Source organism: Chionomys nivalis, chromosome 2, assembly GCF_950005125.1.
Source record: "Chionomys nivalis chromosome 2, mChiNiv1.1, whole genome shotgun sequence".
In the NCBI taxonomy this organism is placed as follows: Eukaryota; Metazoa; Chordata; class Mammalia; order Rodentia; family Cricetidae; genus Chionomys; species Chionomys nivalis.
Genome location: NC_080087.1, coordinates 91599926 through 91618402, shown reverse-complemented (window position 1 = coordinate 91618402; position 18477 = coordinate 91599926). Strand labels below are relative to the sequence as shown.

The following is an 18477-nucleotide window of genomic DNA, read 5'->3' as shown; positions in this document are numbered from 1 at the left end:
TGAGAACTCCTGGGCTTAGAAAGGAAAGCTGTGAATGGGAGCATCAGTGTCCCAGCTCCTGGCTGCAAGGTCTTAGGCTTGACAACCCCAGCAGCCCTTCTAGGTTGGAATTTCATCCGCAACAGTGAAGAGGGGTCAAGGCAACAGGTCAAGGCTAGGAGATTCATAACTGGCAACAGCCTTGTGGCTTTGCCGCAAGGTAAAGATGGTAGCTTATCTACCATCCATACCTTCCCAGGCTGAGGGTTTTGGGCAAGCGGCTGTATCTTCAGAAGACTGAGTGAGAGAGGTTCTTGATGGGCTCAGAAGTAAACAGAGAGCCAGGCTGCAGAGAGTAGGGGGCCTGAGGGTGCCGTTTTCCCCAAGAGCATGCATTGTGAAGCCTCCTCATAGTCCTTGCCATATTTTCCTCACCACATCAGGCCTTGGGGGATACTTATCCATCCAAATCATAGCTAAGAAGGTGTGACAACTCTTCCAGTCACCAATCCTAGCTGCCAGACGCGTGTGTAAAATCAGTGACGGCGAAGCCTGTGGATGCAGTGTGAATAGACTTTAGGGCTGAAAAGGACAGCAAGGTCCTGAATACTAGAGGGGTTTTAGACGTGGGACAGTTAGAGAAGAGGAAGGACTGAGGTCTGAGAAGACAAAGCCGGTGTGAGCATGTCTGGTTCTTATTCCTATGAAACCTTCCTTTTCCTAAGACACACCCGAAAGACACTGATGCCTGTTTACATATTCTTGATCCTAATGCAGCTGTTTCTAACAGACTAAACTGTGAGAACAACTTCTAAAGAGCCTTCCACTGTCCCCAGCGCATCCCACAGGCAAGGAGCTGGATATGAAGTCACCAAGAAAGACTGTAGTCCATCTATGAAGGTGTTATGCTCAAATCTGCGAAGTCCCCACAAAAGCCAACAAGGAAACCGAGTCCCGTATGTAAAAACAAAGAGCCTTTATTTTAATCAAATTTGCAAACTCAGTCTCCCTGCATGTCTGATGTACTGGAATAACCAGAGAGCCCCAAGCTCAATTAGAACTGGGTTTTTATAGTAGTAAAGGTGGGGGTGAAGGGTCTCTGAGGTTCAGGACCTCTGATTGGCTGACATTTGTCTAGGGGCGTCCTGGTGAGGTGCTGGCAGGTGATCCTATCTACAGCAGTTGGAATGTCAGGCATTTCCTTTGAATGGTCTGCTCCTGGGCGGTGGTCGGGTAATCTCAGCTTGTGGTTTTTTTCTGCTACCAGGTATTGCTTCAGGGTAAACTACCGGGACTCGGGCCTCTTATTAAATTTATCGAGGGCCGAGTTCTACTCTGGCAGGTGACAATGGTTGGAAATAAAGAACTTCTTTTGGGTGACCTGCCCATACTTAGCTTATCACGGCTGGCCCCCACAAAGGTTAGCTACTGCACACTTTGTCTTGAGCCTTTGATGCCTATGTCTATGATGCCTATGTCTAGGTGATAACAAAACCAGCATAGTTATTTAAAGGCTAGCAGACCCCACCAAGGATTAAGTCCAGCTACTGCTCAGCTCCTTATAACAATGGGCACTAAAGGGCAGAGAACGAATCATCCTGTGTTTCTTGGGAAAGAGAGGGAGAAGGGCCCCAAGCTTGAGGTTGTGGTTAGGATTTCTTGCTACAGCCCCTGAAAGTGGGTCATGTCCAGTGTCCTTTATGCAATAAACAGAAAGGTCAGTAAGGACTGATTGCTATGCCTCCTGTGCTTTTGTAACTAGTGACAGGAAACCAAATCTCGACAGACTGACTGTTTCCCAGGGCCTGCCAATTTTTTATTCTGCATTCCCCAACTCTAATTCACTGTAGAACAACTCTGCACCTCCATTACTGTATAAGAGATTCAATATCTACATTAAGGAGGAAAAATTCATAAATATATGCATGAAGGACTAGACCAAAAAAAAAAAAAAACCTCTTAAAGCTTTGTGTACATGTTATTTGATAATGTTTTTAACGTTTAATATTGTTCCAGAAAAGTCTTATTTAAAAACGATAATCTGTAAAACCAAAAATCTAACTTCGAAGGCCAGATCAAGGCTCAATCAAGACTCACACTAGAGGAGGACACTTACACCTACTCCATTCCAAATTGGGGCGATTTAGAAGCTCACAGCCCGCCGGTGTTCTGAAGTGCGCAGGCGCAGTGGCGCGGGGGCGTGGCCGGTTTTCCTGCGGGCGGACACTCCGGTGGAGCAGCGATTCAACCCCCCGCAGCAAGACAAGCGTCGCTTGCTCGCTTCAGCGAGACGGTTCTGCGGTTGGGGGTGAGTTCGGCTGCGTAGGAAGCGAAGCGAGAAGGGAGGTTCGAGCGGAGACGCAAACCGAGGAGGCTGCCCGAGAGAGCTAGGGGGCGGAATGCACGGAGCGCGCGGAGCGGCCGGAAGTTTGGGGGGGGTGGAGACAGCGCGTGATTGACAGGCAAAGAACCAATGCGCGGGCAGCCCGGACGGCGCCTTCAGTTGAATATGCGTAGCGTGTTGAGTGCTAAAATTTAGGAAAGCTGTATTAAGCGATTTCCTAGGGAATTATTTTATCTAGTGAACGTTAGGGGTGCACCATTACTGCCTCTGTTAAACATGAAGACACAGGTTTATTGATAATTGTTAACCTGAGATTCAGTTTGGCAGTTTTTACGTGCTCTGCTGTACTGCCGGGCTTTAGGATTCAGGAAGGAAGATGGGATGTAAATCTACCACATTGGTAATAGAAGTAGCATAAACGTGGGACTAAATACTAAATTCATGGTTTCTTCACTGTCCTGAAATCCTGGCTAGTTTGCAGTTTTCGTATTCAGGGAGTTCCTGTCTGTCATCAAGCGGCCCGTGTGCCTGGTTTTCCCAGATAGCGTTCTTCACCTCCGGCTACCTCATTCCAGGGAATCGCCTTTTTAGTCTTACTGGTTCTTTAGTACCTAGGTGATCTTGACCGAAGCAGAGCTCTATGGACCTGGGTTAAACCCATGGTTTTCTTCTTGGAGTAACTAATGATTCCCTCCTTAACACTCCCAACAGCTTTCTGTTGGAGATCAAGCTCAGGACTGCTAGTGAGCTGTGCCCCCAGCCAGCAATTATTTAACATCAACATCCAGCAGCCATGTTCTCTTATGATGTTGGTGATAGATTGAGATAATAAGAAAAGGGGGGGGGGTGCAGAGTGTTTAACACATGCCAGATGCTCAAAATTTGTTGGTTACCTTTTTATTTTTTGGTTACCTTTTAAAAACTTTCTATTTTTATCATTTTATGTGTATGGGCATTGTGCCTGCGTGTACATCTGGATCCCTGGAACTGGAGTTAGAGACAGGTGTGAGCTGCCATGTGGGTGCTGGGAATTGATTGAACCTGGGTCCTCTGGAAGAGCAGCAAGTTCTCTTAACTGCTGAGCCATCTCTCCAGCTCCCGTTGGTTACTTTTTTCTCCCTCCTTTCATGTTTTTAATGTTTTTTTCAGTTACATAGCTCTTTTTATTATTGAATTATCTTTGTTATTTGGATTTTAGTTTTTGTTGTTTTGTTCTGGACATTTCTCCACTTGGGTAGTCATTTTTCTACCCCTAACTATAACTGGAAGAACACATTGGCAACTACTTTTCCTTGTAAATGGATTGGCACCATCACTGCCATTTAGGACAGTATAGAAAAAAAAAAAAGGTTTTCAATTTATTAATAATAAACTGGGTCTTAGGTTTATTACTATTTGGACTTAGAAGAGATGGACTTGTCCAGTTAACTCTCAAGAAGAGGTGTGGATGAGCGTGACCTCCGGATGGCAAAGAGATGGTTGAGGAGAACAGTTTCAGAAGAGGAGATGGAAATGAAACACACATGAAGCTGAGGGCCCGTGGCCTGGCAGGGGAAGAGGAACACTAGGGCCTTGGATTAGGAAGCCATTCCGGTCAGAGATTAGTGGTTGTGAAAAGCGTTCTTCCAAACAACTGTTATTTTTAGGGGAGTTAGGTCAGAGATCATCCCCGTGAGGCTCCCATTAACTGCTAGTAAGCTCTTAGGTCTTTTTGTTTTGTTTTGTTTTTTTTTTTTTTTTTTTTTTTTTTTGTTTTTTTTGTTTTTTTCGAGACAGGGTTTCTCTGTGGTTTTGGAGCCTGTCCAGGAACTCGCTCTTGTAGACCAGGCTGGTCTCGAACTCACAGAGATCCGCCTGCCTCTGCCTCCCAAGTGCTGGGATTAAAGGCCTGGCCGCTCTTAGGTCTTGAGGCCAGAAAAAAGATGACCTATAGATAGCACTGCTTGTGTTGCATTAGGGCTTAGGAGGAGGACAAACAGACGTGCGCTGTCTGATGCAGGAGGCTGTGGGTGTAAACTAGTACTGTGTCTGAAGAAGCCTGGTTGTCCTGTGGGAAATCCATAGGTTTATGGGCCTTCATCCCAGGAGCAGATGAGGCAGCTGGGACATCGAGCACCCCGTTGTAGAGGCCTTGGAGAAGGAATCATCAGGGCCAACTGTGACCCAAATGACCTTCACCTTGATGCAGAAGTGCTCTGCTTTTGTGAAGGTTCTGGAAGGGCATCCAGCAGCAGCTCCAGAGGCTCATCTTAAAGCTTTCCTGGGCTGGACTTTTAAATAATAATATTTGACCAACATCACCAGATAGAGTGTATGGTCCTGGTAGATCATGTATGTGTATAAATGGACAGAACGTGGTCTCTACTTGCCAGAAAATATACAGCCCAAGAAGGAAATTCTGTGACAAGTGGGAAAACTGTGCTTTGGGCTTTGTAGATTTCAAGCTGCTTTATGGGTCTATAGAAAGCTGTAGATTTCTCATATTTTATTTTATTTTTTTAACTCTAGGGCGATGGCTGATGAAAACCAGGATATGGGTGGCATCCATTTCCCTTTTCCCTTCCCACCCTATCCTATCCAGAAGGACTTCATGGCGGAGCTCTATAAGGTTTTGGAGGCTGGCAAGATTGGGATATTTGAGAGTCCAACTGGCACGGTGAGTGTGAGGGATGAGGGAGTGTCACTAAGACAACGTGGAGGTCGCCTTACTTACCTTGACACTTCTCCTGTGCAGACATTGCTTTCCTTGAGAAGAAACTGGGCACAGGAGTCGTCAGTTTATCTTAACGCTTAACGGTCACTTCCTCTATTAAACCATTGAGCACAGCACCACGGGCTGAGAAAAACCAGGCTAATGGCAGCCAAGACTTTAAAATTGAAATGCAAGCCATAGCATCAGTGCTTTTGAGATTTCTCTGGCACACTGCAGCCTGGATGTTGAGGGACATAAACACAGGTGTGACTTTCCCCCAGGTTCAGCATACTGTTTTAGAGTGTAGAATATAGGTTACTGAGTGTCGTTGGGAGGCAAGCAAGGGGCCCTATGTTTTCCTTCCTGACCTAGATTGCGTGAGGGATGTATCTGAGGTGGGCTGTTGAGACTGAATAGGGCTGTGGTCCCCAGCTTCTTTCCAGTACTTTGGTGTATTACCTTGCATAGTGAGGACTATGGGATAGTGAGCGGTGTATTTTGGTGTGAAGATTCTCACATTCTAGGCTTCAGCCTCCCAGATATAGGAACCTTTGGTCCCTGTTAACTGCATGCCTGCCATCTGTGGAGCCTGGCAAGGTTGGCCTCCAGGAGGGTCTTCATATGGATTTCGTGAATGAACAAGTAATAAAAGACAGTGAATGATCCCTGCCCTTATACATGGAGAATTACATCTCCAGAACTGACACTCAGGATTCTGGGACAGAAAGTATGTCTCCTGGGATACCAGTGGTTCCCAGCCTGTGGCTCACGATCCCTTTGGGGAATAAGAATGACCCTTTCACAGGGGTAGCCTATCCGCTATCCCACATGACAGGTATTTACATTATGATTCATAACAATGGCAAAATTACAGTTTTGAAGTAGCAACAAAAATAATTTATGGTGGGGGGGGTCACCACACATGAGGAACTGAATTAAAGGGTTGCAACACTAGGAAGGTTGAGAACCGCTGCTCTATAGGGTGAGTGGGAGCGTTTTCTGGGTGCCTGGTGAAAACTGTTCCATGATGTAGGTGAGCATTTGATCTGCAGCTTTTTATTATTTTATTTTATTATTTTATTTTTGGAAGCAGGATTTTTCTGTGTAATACTGGCTATTGTGGAACTCACTCTGTAGACCATGCTGGCCTTGAACTCAGAGAACTGCCTGCCTCTGCCTCCTGAGTGCTGGGATTAAAGGCATGCGCCACCTCCATCAGGCTGGATCTGCAGCTTTTTAACAAGCTGCATTGGACCTTTTTTAGTACCGATAGTATTATTATTTTTATTCTTTCTACTTTATATCACTTGAGATCAAACCAGGGCCTCAAGCATACCAGTGGAGCGCTTTACCACTCACTCATCTTCAGCCCTCTCAGTTTGCAATTTTTATGGTCTTATTACAATAGCTAACTCTGTGGAACTTTAGTTGCCTTTGGCATTTGTGTTTGAGTCCTTGGTACTAATTTTAGAAGATAACTTGGGGCGTACCTTTAGGAACTTCTATTTAGTGGAGGCTGTGTAGGGGCTCTGTCCCTGGGCCACTGTTGCAGGCTGGTGTCTTGTCCAACAACATCTAAACGTGGTATTTCTTTCCTCAGTCAGCACATGACCCCCACTCCCGCCCGGGCTCTTCTGGAGGAGTACTGCTTGGATTTCATACCATTTAATGTTTCCTGGGAGCGGAAACCTTGTAATGGCGTGTTCTTTAAGCTGTGTGATCTGTCTGTTCCTCAGAAGGTCATTCTACCAAGAACCATTCAAAATATTAATGAAAGCTGATAGGTTCTGTAGCCGCCTCGACGGGTTACTCTGTCTAGGGTTTGTAACCTGCCTGGCTGGCCAGTTATTCCAGGGTCACGGAGAGGCACCACCTGAAAGGCATAGGCTGATGAGAAGGAAGGAGGCTAAGCGTATTTTGTCAAAGCCTCAGTTTATTAGGGTCATGGTTACAGCTTATATAGCCCCTGAATAGCTTGGGGGGCTGGGGCACGGGATCTTGCCACGTGGTCCACAGAGTCTGAGAGGTTACGATGGGTCGGGTCACGATTCCTTGGTCGGGAAGTCACAAGGTGACACACCTAGTTGTCTAGATAGTTTGGAATGTGAGGCAGGTTCTGCTAACAGCTCTCTATTAACAGTTAATTTGGGTGTGAGATAGGCTTGGTCAATAAGACTATTCTCAATACAATTGGGAAGTGAAGCCCTCTGCAAAAACTCCTCACGGCAGTGCTTCCTGTAAATTTTGGGGGGACACGGCTCCTGACAAGGTTCCACACCTCAGGATAATGATATTCCATCATGACTTGACAGTAGCACATACCCAATTTCTTACTTTACCGCCAGGTACTTTTTTTGGCTCCTGCGAATTAGCCCAATGCTTGTATGGGCTCCGTGAGTGGGTCTTACTCTTGTCTCTCCCATTTTTGCATATATATGGAAATGAGCTTTGAGAATCAGCACAGAGTCCCAGACTAGTAACATGATCACTGTCTAATCCAGGGTCGCAGGCAAGGAGAGTCTTAATTTGTGGTACCTCCCAGGGCAGGTAGATTTAGAACCCTGGTCTGGAGATTCTGAGCCACCCTGGACTATGTAGGCAGAGGATTCAGTAGATAGGTTAGCTCTAAAGATTCACATGGATCTTAGGAGCAGCAGCCTGGGGTTTCCTTTCTAGAACTGTGTCCTTTTCCTGGGGACTCATAGTCTAGAGCACTGCAGATTGGGTGCATGGCAGAAATCCAGTATCTTACAGTGCTCGAGTTTCAAAGTCTGGAGTCAACATATTAGCTACTTTGGCTCATTCTGAAGGCTATGTGGGAAGGATGTCCAGGCCCACTCCTTGATGTGTAGATACCATCTTCTTCCTGTGTTTCTTCATGGTGAATTTCTTCTATGTATGTGTCCAACTAAATGTCCCTTTTTCTTTTTAAAACAATCTTTTTTACATACCAACCCCTCTCCCTCCTGTCCTCTCGCTCTCCCCATTTTCCCCTAACCCTAGCTCCCATCTGCTCCTCAGAGAGGGTGAGGTCTCCCATGGGGAGCCAAGAAAGTCTGTCATATCACTTGAGGCAGGACCAAGACTCTCCCCCTGTATCTCAGCTGAGCAAGGTATCCCTCCATAGGGAATGGGCTCCAAAGAGCCAGTTCATACTCTTGGAATAAATACTGGTTCCACTACTAGTGGCCCCACAAACTGCCCAAGCCACACAACTGTCACCCACATTCAGACCCTTGTTCGGTCTTATGTAGGTTCCCCAGCTCTCAGTCTGGAGTCAGTGAGCTCCCACTAGTTCAAGGCAGCTGTTTCTGTGGGTTTCCCCATCATGATAAATGTCCCTTTTTCATAAGGTTCCCAGTCCTTGTAAGTATTAGGACCTACGTAAAAGCCTTATGTTCACTAATTGGACCCACTGTGATCTTACTTTCCAGGTAAGTTCACATCCTGAGACACCAGAGTTAGGAATTAAGCACATGGCGTGCATGCCAGCCTGTGAAAGGGACCATGGAAACTGACTGTCGTCAAGAAGAGTGTTTTGGACAGCAGTTGTCTCAACAGCAAGAACTCATGTGACTGATTATGTTATGTCTGGACTTCAGTCGCCTTAAAGCATAGGGTCAGATGTCGCCATGGCAAGAATTTGGGATTTCATGCCTTGTATTTCTTGGCTAGTAATGTATTTTTCTCACCATTGTTTAGTTATATTAACTTGCAGTATTTGTAAGTGGAGAAAACACTCAAATTCATTTGGAACGTGGAGCTATGTGGTTTAAAAGCCGATCATTCTTGCTTCTTGGGCCAGGCTTTACACCCCCTTTCCTGTTTCTGTGGAGTCTGTTACTAACTGCCTTCCTTGCTACATGGTCTTATCATGCTTAGAACTGCAGCTTCTTATTATTACGTGGGGAAAGCTATCCGTCTGGGAAGCTTTGCGTCTGGCCTTGTTTAAGGTCATTCTTCTTCTTGCAGGGCAAGTCCTTAAGTCTCATTTGTGGGGCCCTCTCCTGGCTCCGAGACTTTGAAGAGAAGAGATTACAAGCAGAGGCTCGTCTCCTTGCACCTGGGTCTGGCCCCACATGTGATGGGAAGAACTCACTCCTGTCTTCCTCATCTTGCCAAGAGCCCTCTGGCACCCCGAGGCCTGCTGGAGAACCCGATTGGATCACCGAATTTGTTCAGAAGAAAGAAGAAAGGGACTTGGTGGAGAGACTGAAGGTGAGATTTGAGGGGGCTGAGAAAGGGACGTGATCGGGGAAACAAGCGTCATTGATTATTTTCAACTTAGTACAAGATTGCGGAATGCCATATTCTTTGTGTTGGGGCCTCTCAGCCCTTCTGTGAACTGGCGTGGCTATCGCTGTCTCTTTAGGAGGCAAGCAGGCCTTTTCCTTTATGGCTCACCTGGGTTTCATTTCTCACCCGGCGAGGACTCAGTTGAATAATGACTTGTTTGCCCTAGAGAAGGAGAGGATGCAGCCCCTTTGCACTGAGCAGCGGGGTCAGACCTGCAGAGATGGAGGCAGGGTGTGTGGCAAGGGCAGAAAGCCCCTCAGTAGACTCCTTGCCAAGAAAGGCCTGGGGTGCCCCTCCTGCAGGAGTCTTTCTGCTGTGTCCTTGTCCTTTAGGAGGAGCAAGCGAAAAGGAGGAAGCGGGAAGAGCGTCTGCAGCAGGTCTGTCTGGATGGAAGGCTCAGATTTGCAGCCAAGCGCATGGTGAGCACGGGCCTGTGGTGCGTGAGACAGCTGGATGCTGCCTGGGACTGAAGTGAGAGACCCGAGTGGCGGACTACACCCCTTGCTCCTTTGGCCCCCTTTCCTTAGGCAACAGCTAGGGATCTTAAGTGGTGGAGCATCCGAGTCGGGGAGAGGAATTCTTGAGTTAGGTAGGGAGGCTCATGTTATGAGATGGATGTGGGCGCTCTGCCCTTGGCGACAGCAGTGCCCATGGCCAGCCCTTTCAGGGAGTCAGCTGGGAGCTCCAGGACTGAGGCTTTTTTCTGTATCTTTGCTCCTCCTCAGAAACAGGAAGAGGAGGAGACCGAGACTCTCCTGCGCCTCAGCAGGGAGATGTTGGCTGTAGGGACAGGACCGGAACAGCTGGAGCAGCTGGAGTGTGGGGAGGAGGAGCTGGTTCTGGCAGAGTACGAGAGTGACGAGGAGAGAAGACCCAGCAGGTGAGACCACTGCTGCATGTCCGTCTCCAGCCCTGCGGGGCAGCTCTGCCCTCAGACCAGTGTCAGGCCGGAGATACTCTGAAGCACCCAATGAGAGGGCCTGATAGCCACCTGCCTATTTACTCTAGTGGGGCTTTTATTTAGGGTCCACAAACGCTGGTGAAAGCCACGGATGGCCTTTACCCTGTGCTGGTCCCTTGTGTATGTTGAGATATGGTAGCTCAGTGGTGGAATCCTGGAGGCTATGGATTGGCCAGGCGCCATGTACTGGCCATTGCTATGGGCTCATAAATGGAGGGGAGAGTTGGGCTTGGACCTAGTCCACCTGACTCTAGAGCCCATATTCCCTACCACTAAACCTAGCATGTGTGGAGTGATGGTCCTAACTGTCAAGGAGTCCCTGACTCAAACTGGGACATTGTTTTAAGGCTTCTGGTCCAGATGAGGAGGTTTCTGTTTTATGAGCTTCACCTGTGGGTAAACCAGGACACCCTGATGGGAGGGACTTGGTCACTTCTGCGTCGCACAGCACCTCTCCAGGTCCAAATAGGCTCAGTGGCCACAGGTGGACGTGACGGGGCTGTTAGGGGAACAGAACAGGCCTCTCCGTAGCTGGGGTTCTGTGTGGGAGTAATCTGTGGGAACCCCGATTAGTCACTTGAGATGGGCTGGGGGTAGCCCTGTCAGTGAACAGCGTTTCAGGACTGGGAAGATGGGTAGTAAATAAGCACACAGCACCAGTGTGAAACCGCTGGGTTTGCTGCACGGAAGATGAAGAAGTGCCGTAGTGTGTGGAGTCACGCCAGAGGTGAGGCCTTCTGAGGAGCCGGTATGTTAAGATAGAGGCTTAGGAAAGCCTGGGGCATGAGGGCTCTGATTAGGGACCCCTAAACTGAAAGTGGGGACAGTGTGCACTTGAGGGGAGCCCCAGCCCAAGTATCAGAACACAAGAGAGACAGAGGAAGAGAGAGAAGACCCAGGGTTGAAGCTGACAGAAGTTTCTGTGAGCCTCAGAGCCCAGTAAATACTGTCTAGCTTTCATAGTATAGCAGGAGACTGGGGAGGGGTTCTTTAAGCTAGAGAGTGATAGGTTCCATTTCTAGCAGTAGAAAGGTCCTTCAGACGTTAAGGTTCATGGCTATTTCCCAATGGCACAAGGATTAAGACTGCTTTATTGCCGTTCCTCTAAAGACCGTGACAGGTCCTGCATGTCGTATGCCCTGGTGGACACTGTGGTTGTCACATAGACTGATTGTTTCTAGTGTAACTCCATAACCTAAAAGCCTGCTAGATAAAATCCTGCATGGATAGTTGAGGGATAGGCTTTATGCAGCACACCTGTTTGACTCACTACCACCCTTTGCCAGACGCCGGTGGGGTAGGTGTTTTGGCTTCCTAAATGCGCCGTCTCCCCTTCTCTGTTTGAGGGTTTTTGAATGTTCAAACACCCTTCTCTCCTTCTGAGGCAAGTGTCTTCACTTCCTTCAAAGCCCCTCCAGTGTCTCTGTGGCATCCATTTCAGCCCTTCACCTTTTCTCCCTTGGCATTTTTAGACCAGCTCTCACACTCTAGCCCAGACTGGCGTTGAACTCACTATGTACCGCAGTGCTGATTGGCCTAGAACTCAAGCTGATCCTCCTGCCTCAGTGTCTACAAGTTTTCAGAGTCCTGAGATTCCAGCGTGTGCCATCACATCCAGTTCCCCGTTTGCAGCCGGGCTTGGCCATGAGGTGTTCCTGGGGAGGAACCAGGCCGCTATGTAAGCTTTCATCCCCAGAACGGAGGTCGCATTTGTCCTGTGTGTACTCAGTGCTAGACAAGCTGCTTTTTGTCCCATTCTGAGAATTCCAGAAATGCTGTAGATAAGGTCTCAGGTTGGCTGGAAGGTAGTGGCCTTCACTTAATTATTTACAGCTGCGCCTGTGGAGGCACTAGAGGACTCTCATCATATTGGCCAAAGGCTGACAGTCCCCACTTCTCTGTCTCTACACCTGAGTTGGGAATGTCCTCAGCTCTTTGCTCTTTCAAAGGTTCTGAGTTCAATTCTCAGCACCCACGTGGTGCCTCACAACCATCTGTAATGAGATCTGGTGCCCTCTTCTGACCTGCAGGCAGACATGCAGGCAGAACACGGTATATAAAATAAATAAAATCTTAAAAAATGATTTGAAAGGAAACCCCCCTTTTTTAAAAAATAAAATTCTGCATGATATGCTATTAAGCTAGTGTGTTCATGCAGGAGATCTGATTTCTCTGGAGCCAGGCAGTGTTGACTGACTCTCCTTTCCTGGCCCCAGTGCAGGGGGTCCTTCCTCTGGGAAGGGCAGGCGGAAGCTGTGGTCAGAACCAACATCTCACTTGTTCCAGCAGGCAGTGTGGCTGCACTGGGGAAATGTGCACAGGATTCTTGTAGCCATGGCTCTGGCCAGCCCCCGGGGCACAGCAGAAACAAGAGAAGCCTGGTTCTTGGCTTGTGTACATAACAGGAGGCATAGTAGGAGAAAAACACACTGAGATGGGGTGTCAGACTGGGGCGGTGGTGGTGCATGGCTTCAATCCCAGCACTTGGGAGGCAGAGACCGGTGGATCTCTGTGAGTTCAAGGCCAGCCTGGTGTACAAGAGCTAGTTCCAGGGCAGCCAGAGCTACTTAGTGAAACCCAGTCTCGAAAAATAAAACAAACAAACAAAAAAGATGGGGTCGTTATAACCGGTGGTGGGGCACGGCAAAGCCCCGGCCACACTCAGGAGGACAGGGAAGAAGACAGGGAAGGAGGTAATAGTTAAAGGCCCTGAGGTGACAGAGGAGTGGCCTCTGGGTGCAGAGGAAGCCTCCAGGTCCTGGCCTCCGTTCACCTGTGTTTTCTAGGTTTCACAGACCTGCTTGTGTGGGCTGTCCTGAGAGCAGGTCTCGGCAGTTCCCTGGGACGTGTCTGTGTTGTCTTCAGGGCTTGCCCCTCTGCTCTGCTGACATCTGAGTAAAGGGCCACCACCCTCCTGCTTGTCAGTGAGTGCCCAGAGCACGTTACAGTGCGTTTAGATATCTAGCTGTCCCGATGTACCATGAAAACTCATCTCCATGTTTGTCTCTCTCTTAGAGTGGACGAGGATGAGGATGACTTGGAGGAAGAACATATAACCAAGGTGAGCTAAGCTGCCGACTCCTTGGATCCTTCTAGAGTGGGGAAAGGGGAGTTTCTAGGTCCGGGACTCTTGGTTCTAGCAGTTTCGGCTCTGAGGCGTGTGCTTCCCAAATGCAGAGCATTGCTTCTTGTTGCTCCCTTGACTAGCTAGGCTCTGAGGGGAGGCCTTGGAAGGAGCGGTCACTGTGGGCCAGGGACTCACAGAGTTCCCCTCTGCAGTGGGCAGTGGTGAGGGCAAGGGAGGAGCAAGCAAGTGTGCCCTCCTTATTCTTGGACTCCCGTGGCGTGGTTCTCTTCCTGCTTGTGTTTCACATTTGTGGAGTGTCGTGAGCTATGTGTGGCATGACACCTCTCCGTTTTAAAAGACATGGTTTCATCTGAGCTGTGTCTTCTCTGTTGAAAGTTGGTGTTCTTCCCTGAACTTCTCTCTCCTCACGTGGCTGAATCCTCGAGCAGCCAGAATGTGCATCTGTGTTCTCTACAGGGGTGAGGATCCAAACCCACTCTCCTAGGGTCCTCAGCTCCTATTCTGTGGTAGGACTCGAGGCCAAGTGTGAGTTGGGAGAGTTGAGTCCTAGGAGCAGCGTGAACTCCTAGAGCACTGACAGGCCCTCCTCAGGCGTGACCTGACCTGAGCTGACTCGCCCGCTGTCAGCCCGGAAGACCGTACGCGTAACCCCTGCGCTTCCTCCCGCAGGACCTCAGGCCACTGTGAGCTATAGCCCCCCACCTCTTTGAATCCCCTTGCTTTCCTCTCATCAGATTTATTACTGCAGTCGGACACACTCACAGCTGGCCCAGTTTATACAGGAAGTACGGAAGAGCCCTTTCGGCAAGGAAACCCGGCTAGTCTCTCTTGGCTCTCGGCAGGTAAGCAAAGTGGGCAGGGCCAGCCCAGGCAGATTCCTTCTTCTGCCTTGTCTTTTGGCCTAGGCATAGGAAACTGGTGGAGTGAAGGCAAGATGGGCATTGGGAGCTCTGCTCCCTTGCTGGCCTTATTCTTTAGAAGGCGCAGGAGAAGCTGCCTGGGTAGTGAATCTTTTAGTCATCAGCATTTCTGCTCTTTAAAGGACACCTGTCCATCCGTATTCAGTATCAAAGATGTCGAGCTGAACTAAGGAACGCTGAGAGCAGAGAAACAGTCTTTCCCAGGGAAGAGCTCACTATTGGTTATCCAAGACCAAATGGTCAGCCCTAAAACATAGTTACGGACTGAGAAGGCCATATTTAAGAATACACATGCCTGTACATACACATATATGGGTGTAATATCAGTTAACGAAAAAAGAGGCCATGAATTTGGAAGCGATCAAGGAGCGTTTGCAGAGAGGAAAGGAAAGGGGAGAGACAATGTGATTATAATCTCAAAAAATAGAAATTAAAAAATGTACTGTTGGTCTTGTTTCTCGCATCCAGGCCCAGAGACCACAACAAAGGACAATGTATTTTATTCAATAAACTGTTTCCTGAAAAACTCCATAGAAACCTCACCCTTTGAATGGGAAAGAAACAGAAAATCAGTACATTAAAAAAATTCAGGCGCGGTGGTGGCGCACACCTTTAATCCCAGCACATGGGGAGGCAGAAGCAGGCAAATATCTGAGTTTAAGGCCAGCCTGGTCTACATAGTGAATTCTAGGATAGCCAGAGCTACATAGTGAGACCCTGTCTCAAAAAACATAAAAAAGCTGGGTGGTGGTGACATATGCCTTTACTTCCAGCACTTAGGAGGTCAAGGCAGGCAGATTGCTATGAGTTTGAGGCCTCTGGTCTACAGAGTGAGTTCCAGGACAGCCAGGGCTACACAGTGAAACCCTGTCTCAAGAAAACAAAAAAGAAAAACCAAAACTCAAAACCAACCAACCAAATAGCCCCTCCCTCCAACCTCTCTTATCTAAATGGGGCCAGGACTCCAACTGCAAAGGAGCAAGCTTCAAAAAACAAATATAAACGTGGGCTGGAGAGATGAGTCAGTGGATAAGAGCCCTTGTTGAGCTTCCAGAGGACCCAGGCTCAATTTCTAGCATCTATATGGCAGCTAACAACCATCTGTAACTCTAGTTCCAGGGGATCGTATACTGTCCTCTAGCCTCCTTGGGGATCAGACACGCACATGGTGCACAGACATACATGCAGGCAAAGCACCCCACACACAAACTAAGAGTAAATAAGTCAGCACTGACTGGTACAAAGCACAGTGGGGTGGCACGTTTGAAGGCAACTCCAGTCTCAAAAGGTGGTGAGTTTTGTGTTGCTATACCTTGGGCACAAGAAATTTCTTTCATCCAGGAAGGTGGAAGAGCAGTTCAGAGGTCATATGTGTATTAACGGTCCATTGTGTAAAGGGGGGAAGCAGGTCAAGACGAGACAACATCTAGGGTCGACCGAGGGGAACTTGGTGGCCGAGGTGTAGCCCAGTGTGCCTGAAGGCCGTCGCTTTCTCTCTTCTCCTCCTGCCTTATAGAATCTTTGTGTGAACGAAGATGTGAAAAGCCTGGGTTCTGTGCAACTTATGAATGACCGCTGTGTGGACATGCAGAGAAGCAAACACGGTACGCACGGGAGCGTGGGCTGCGTGGGGCAGAGTGGAAGTGGTAGCAATGTGGTGGGATTGTAACAGGGCCATGGTGATGAAGACTGTGTTACCCAGAAATAATGGCCAAACAGGCCCCAGTTCCTCCTCAGGTCCCCTCCTCAGGCAAGCGTGTTCATGCTTCCTGGGTCAGGGTCAGGGACCTGGCTCAGAGATGTTTGTGCCATCTCTTTATGGCAAATAAAAAGACAGATTCCAGAGTGTTCTGCAGAGTCCACAGTCAGCAGCAAGGGAGCGTGTTCAAATATCACTCACCAATTCTGACCCAGAGCTCCTTCCTGTCCTTGCTTTCTTTCAACTATCCCACCACAGAGAATGGAGCTGTGGAAGACAAGCCAAAGAGAAAGAGACGGAAAATCCAGACCTCTTGCCCCTTCCACAACCATGAGCAGATGCAACTTCTCCGGGATGAGATTCTGCTGGAGGTGAAGGACATGGAGCAGCTTGTGGCCCTTGGGAAGGAGGCACGGGCCTGCCCCTATTATGGAAGCCGCTTCGCCATCCCTGCAGCCCAGGTGAGTGTGCTGGAGAAATGGGAAGTACTACTAACTGGGGCTTACAAAACAAGGCTTTCTCATTCCTCTTTTTTTAATTTTTTTTTTTTTTTTTTTTTTTTTTTTTGAGACATGGTTTCTCTTTGTAACATCCCTTAATTGTCCTGGAACTAACTCTTGTAGACTAGGCTGATCTCAGACTCACAGAGATCACCTGCCTGTTGCCTTTCTAGTGCTGGGATTAAAGGTGTGCACCATCATCTCCTGGCTTCTCATTCCTCTTTCGTAGGTGAGGATGTCCCTACATAGGTTAGCTGATAACCGTGCAGCATCACATACTCATGACACAGCATTATCTTACCCAGACTGTAGAGTCCAAAGAGGCCAGGAATCCTTGGTAGCGCTAGGAGGGCAGGACGTGAACATCACCAAATGGTTTTGCAGGTGGACTGCAGACATATCCACCTGCCTGCATATGTCAATACTGTTCATATTAGACCTGCCTTACCTTTATACACAGAGGAAGAACTGTTTATTTATTTTTTCCTGATAGTCTCCTGCGGTTCGCTATTTGATGCTCTCCCTCCTTCCCTGAAATGTGTCACTCATAGGGAGATCTGTATCATCTGGGAGACTTAAGTGGATTTCAAAAGAGAGCATATTGCAAGGAGAGGGGCCCTTTGTTTGTCCTGTGTCTGGCTAGTTTACACCCAAAATAACCACACAGAAACTGTATTAATTTAAACTGCCTGGCCCATTAGCTCTAGTTTCTTATTGGCTAATTCTTATATCTTAATTTAACTCATTTCTATTAATCTGTGTATTGCCATGTGACTGTGACTTACTGGCAAGATTCCAACCAGTGTCTGTCTCAGGTGGGAGGATCCATGGCATCTCTCACTCTGCCCTCCTTCCCAGCATTCAGTTCTGTCTTTTCCGCCTACCTAAGTTCTTCCCTATCAGGCCCAAGCAGTTTCTTTATTCATTAGATTAGTTTTCTTTATTCATGAAAGCAACACATGAACATAAGAACCTCCTATACCATTTCCCCTTTTCTGTTTAAACAAAAGGGAAGGCTTTAACTTTAACATAGTAAAATTACGTATAACAAAACAGGTATCAAATAAGAATTACAGTTATAATACTTATATTTAGTTTATCTTTTATCATAACTAAGGAAAACTATAACTATCTATTCTTTAACTCCATCAAAGACTCCAGAAGGATATAATATTACCTAAGTAAACAGGAAGTGCATTATAAAAAATTTCCAAAACTCTAGAATTGACAGAGATATCTTGCTGCCTGGACATTTACCCAAAATTCTTCTGTACTGTTGGGACATCCATCTTCAGCCTACAGGCCCATAGTGCCCAGCAAGAGCAGTTCTCAGTGATCACATTTACAACAAAGTGCTCACTCGTGGATGCCCTTGCTCTATGTGGGTACTCACACCCAGTACAGACACCCCTTTTCTGTGTGGGTGCTCACACCCAGTGCAGACAGCCCTGTTGTGTGGATACTCACACCTAGTAGAGACATCCCTGCTCTGTGTGGGTGCTCACACCCAGTGCAGACATCCCTGTTCTGTGTGGGTGCTCATACCCAGTGCAGACATCCCTGTTCTGTGTGGGTGCTCACACCCAGTACAGACAGCCCTGTTGTGTGGGTACTCACACCTAGTAGAGACAGCCCTGTTCTGTGTGGGTGCTCACATCAGTACAAACACCCCTGTTCTGTGTGGGTGCTCATACCCTCTGCGAACATCCCTGCTCTTTGTGGGTACTCACACCCAGTGCAGACAGCCCTGTTCTGTGTGGGTGCTCACACCCAGTGCAGACATCCCTGTTCTGTGTGGGTGTTCACACCCAGTAAAGACAGTCCTGTTTTGTGTGGGTGCTCACACCCAGTGCACACATCCTTGTTCTGTGTGGGTGCTCACACCCAGTGCAGTGCTCACTCATGGATGTCCCTGCTCTGTGTGGGTACTCATAGACAAACTAGTGTCTACAGATGTCTCAGTGAGTTAGTACTGCCACCATTAAGTATGAAGACATG

General features: G+C 48.0%; 1 protein-coding gene across 1 annotated transcript in view; it reads left to right on the top strand.

Moving 5' to 3' along the window:
• The first annotated feature begins 2211 nt into the window (after positions 1-2211).
• Ddx11 (DEAD/H-box helicase 11) overlaps positions 2212-18477 on the top strand; it is a 34026-nt gene continuing 17760 nt past the window's right edge. The window contains exons 1-9 of the mRNA XM_057761505.1: positions 2212-2287; positions 4832-4979; positions 8988-9233; positions 9644-9730; positions 10037-10191; positions 13288-13333; positions 14095-14202; positions 15797-15884; positions 16238-16440. Of these exons, the coding sequence (XP_057617488.1) occupies positions 4836-4979; positions 8988-9233; positions 9644-9730; positions 10037-10191; positions 13288-13333; positions 14095-14202; positions 15797-15884; positions 16238-16440 (1077 nt within the window). The 5' untranslated portion in view covers positions 2212-2287; positions 4832-4835. The remainder of the gene's footprint in view (positions 2288-4831; positions 4980-8987; positions 9234-9643; positions 9731-10036; positions 10192-13287; positions 13334-14094; positions 14203-15796; positions 15885-16237; positions 16441-18477) is intronic.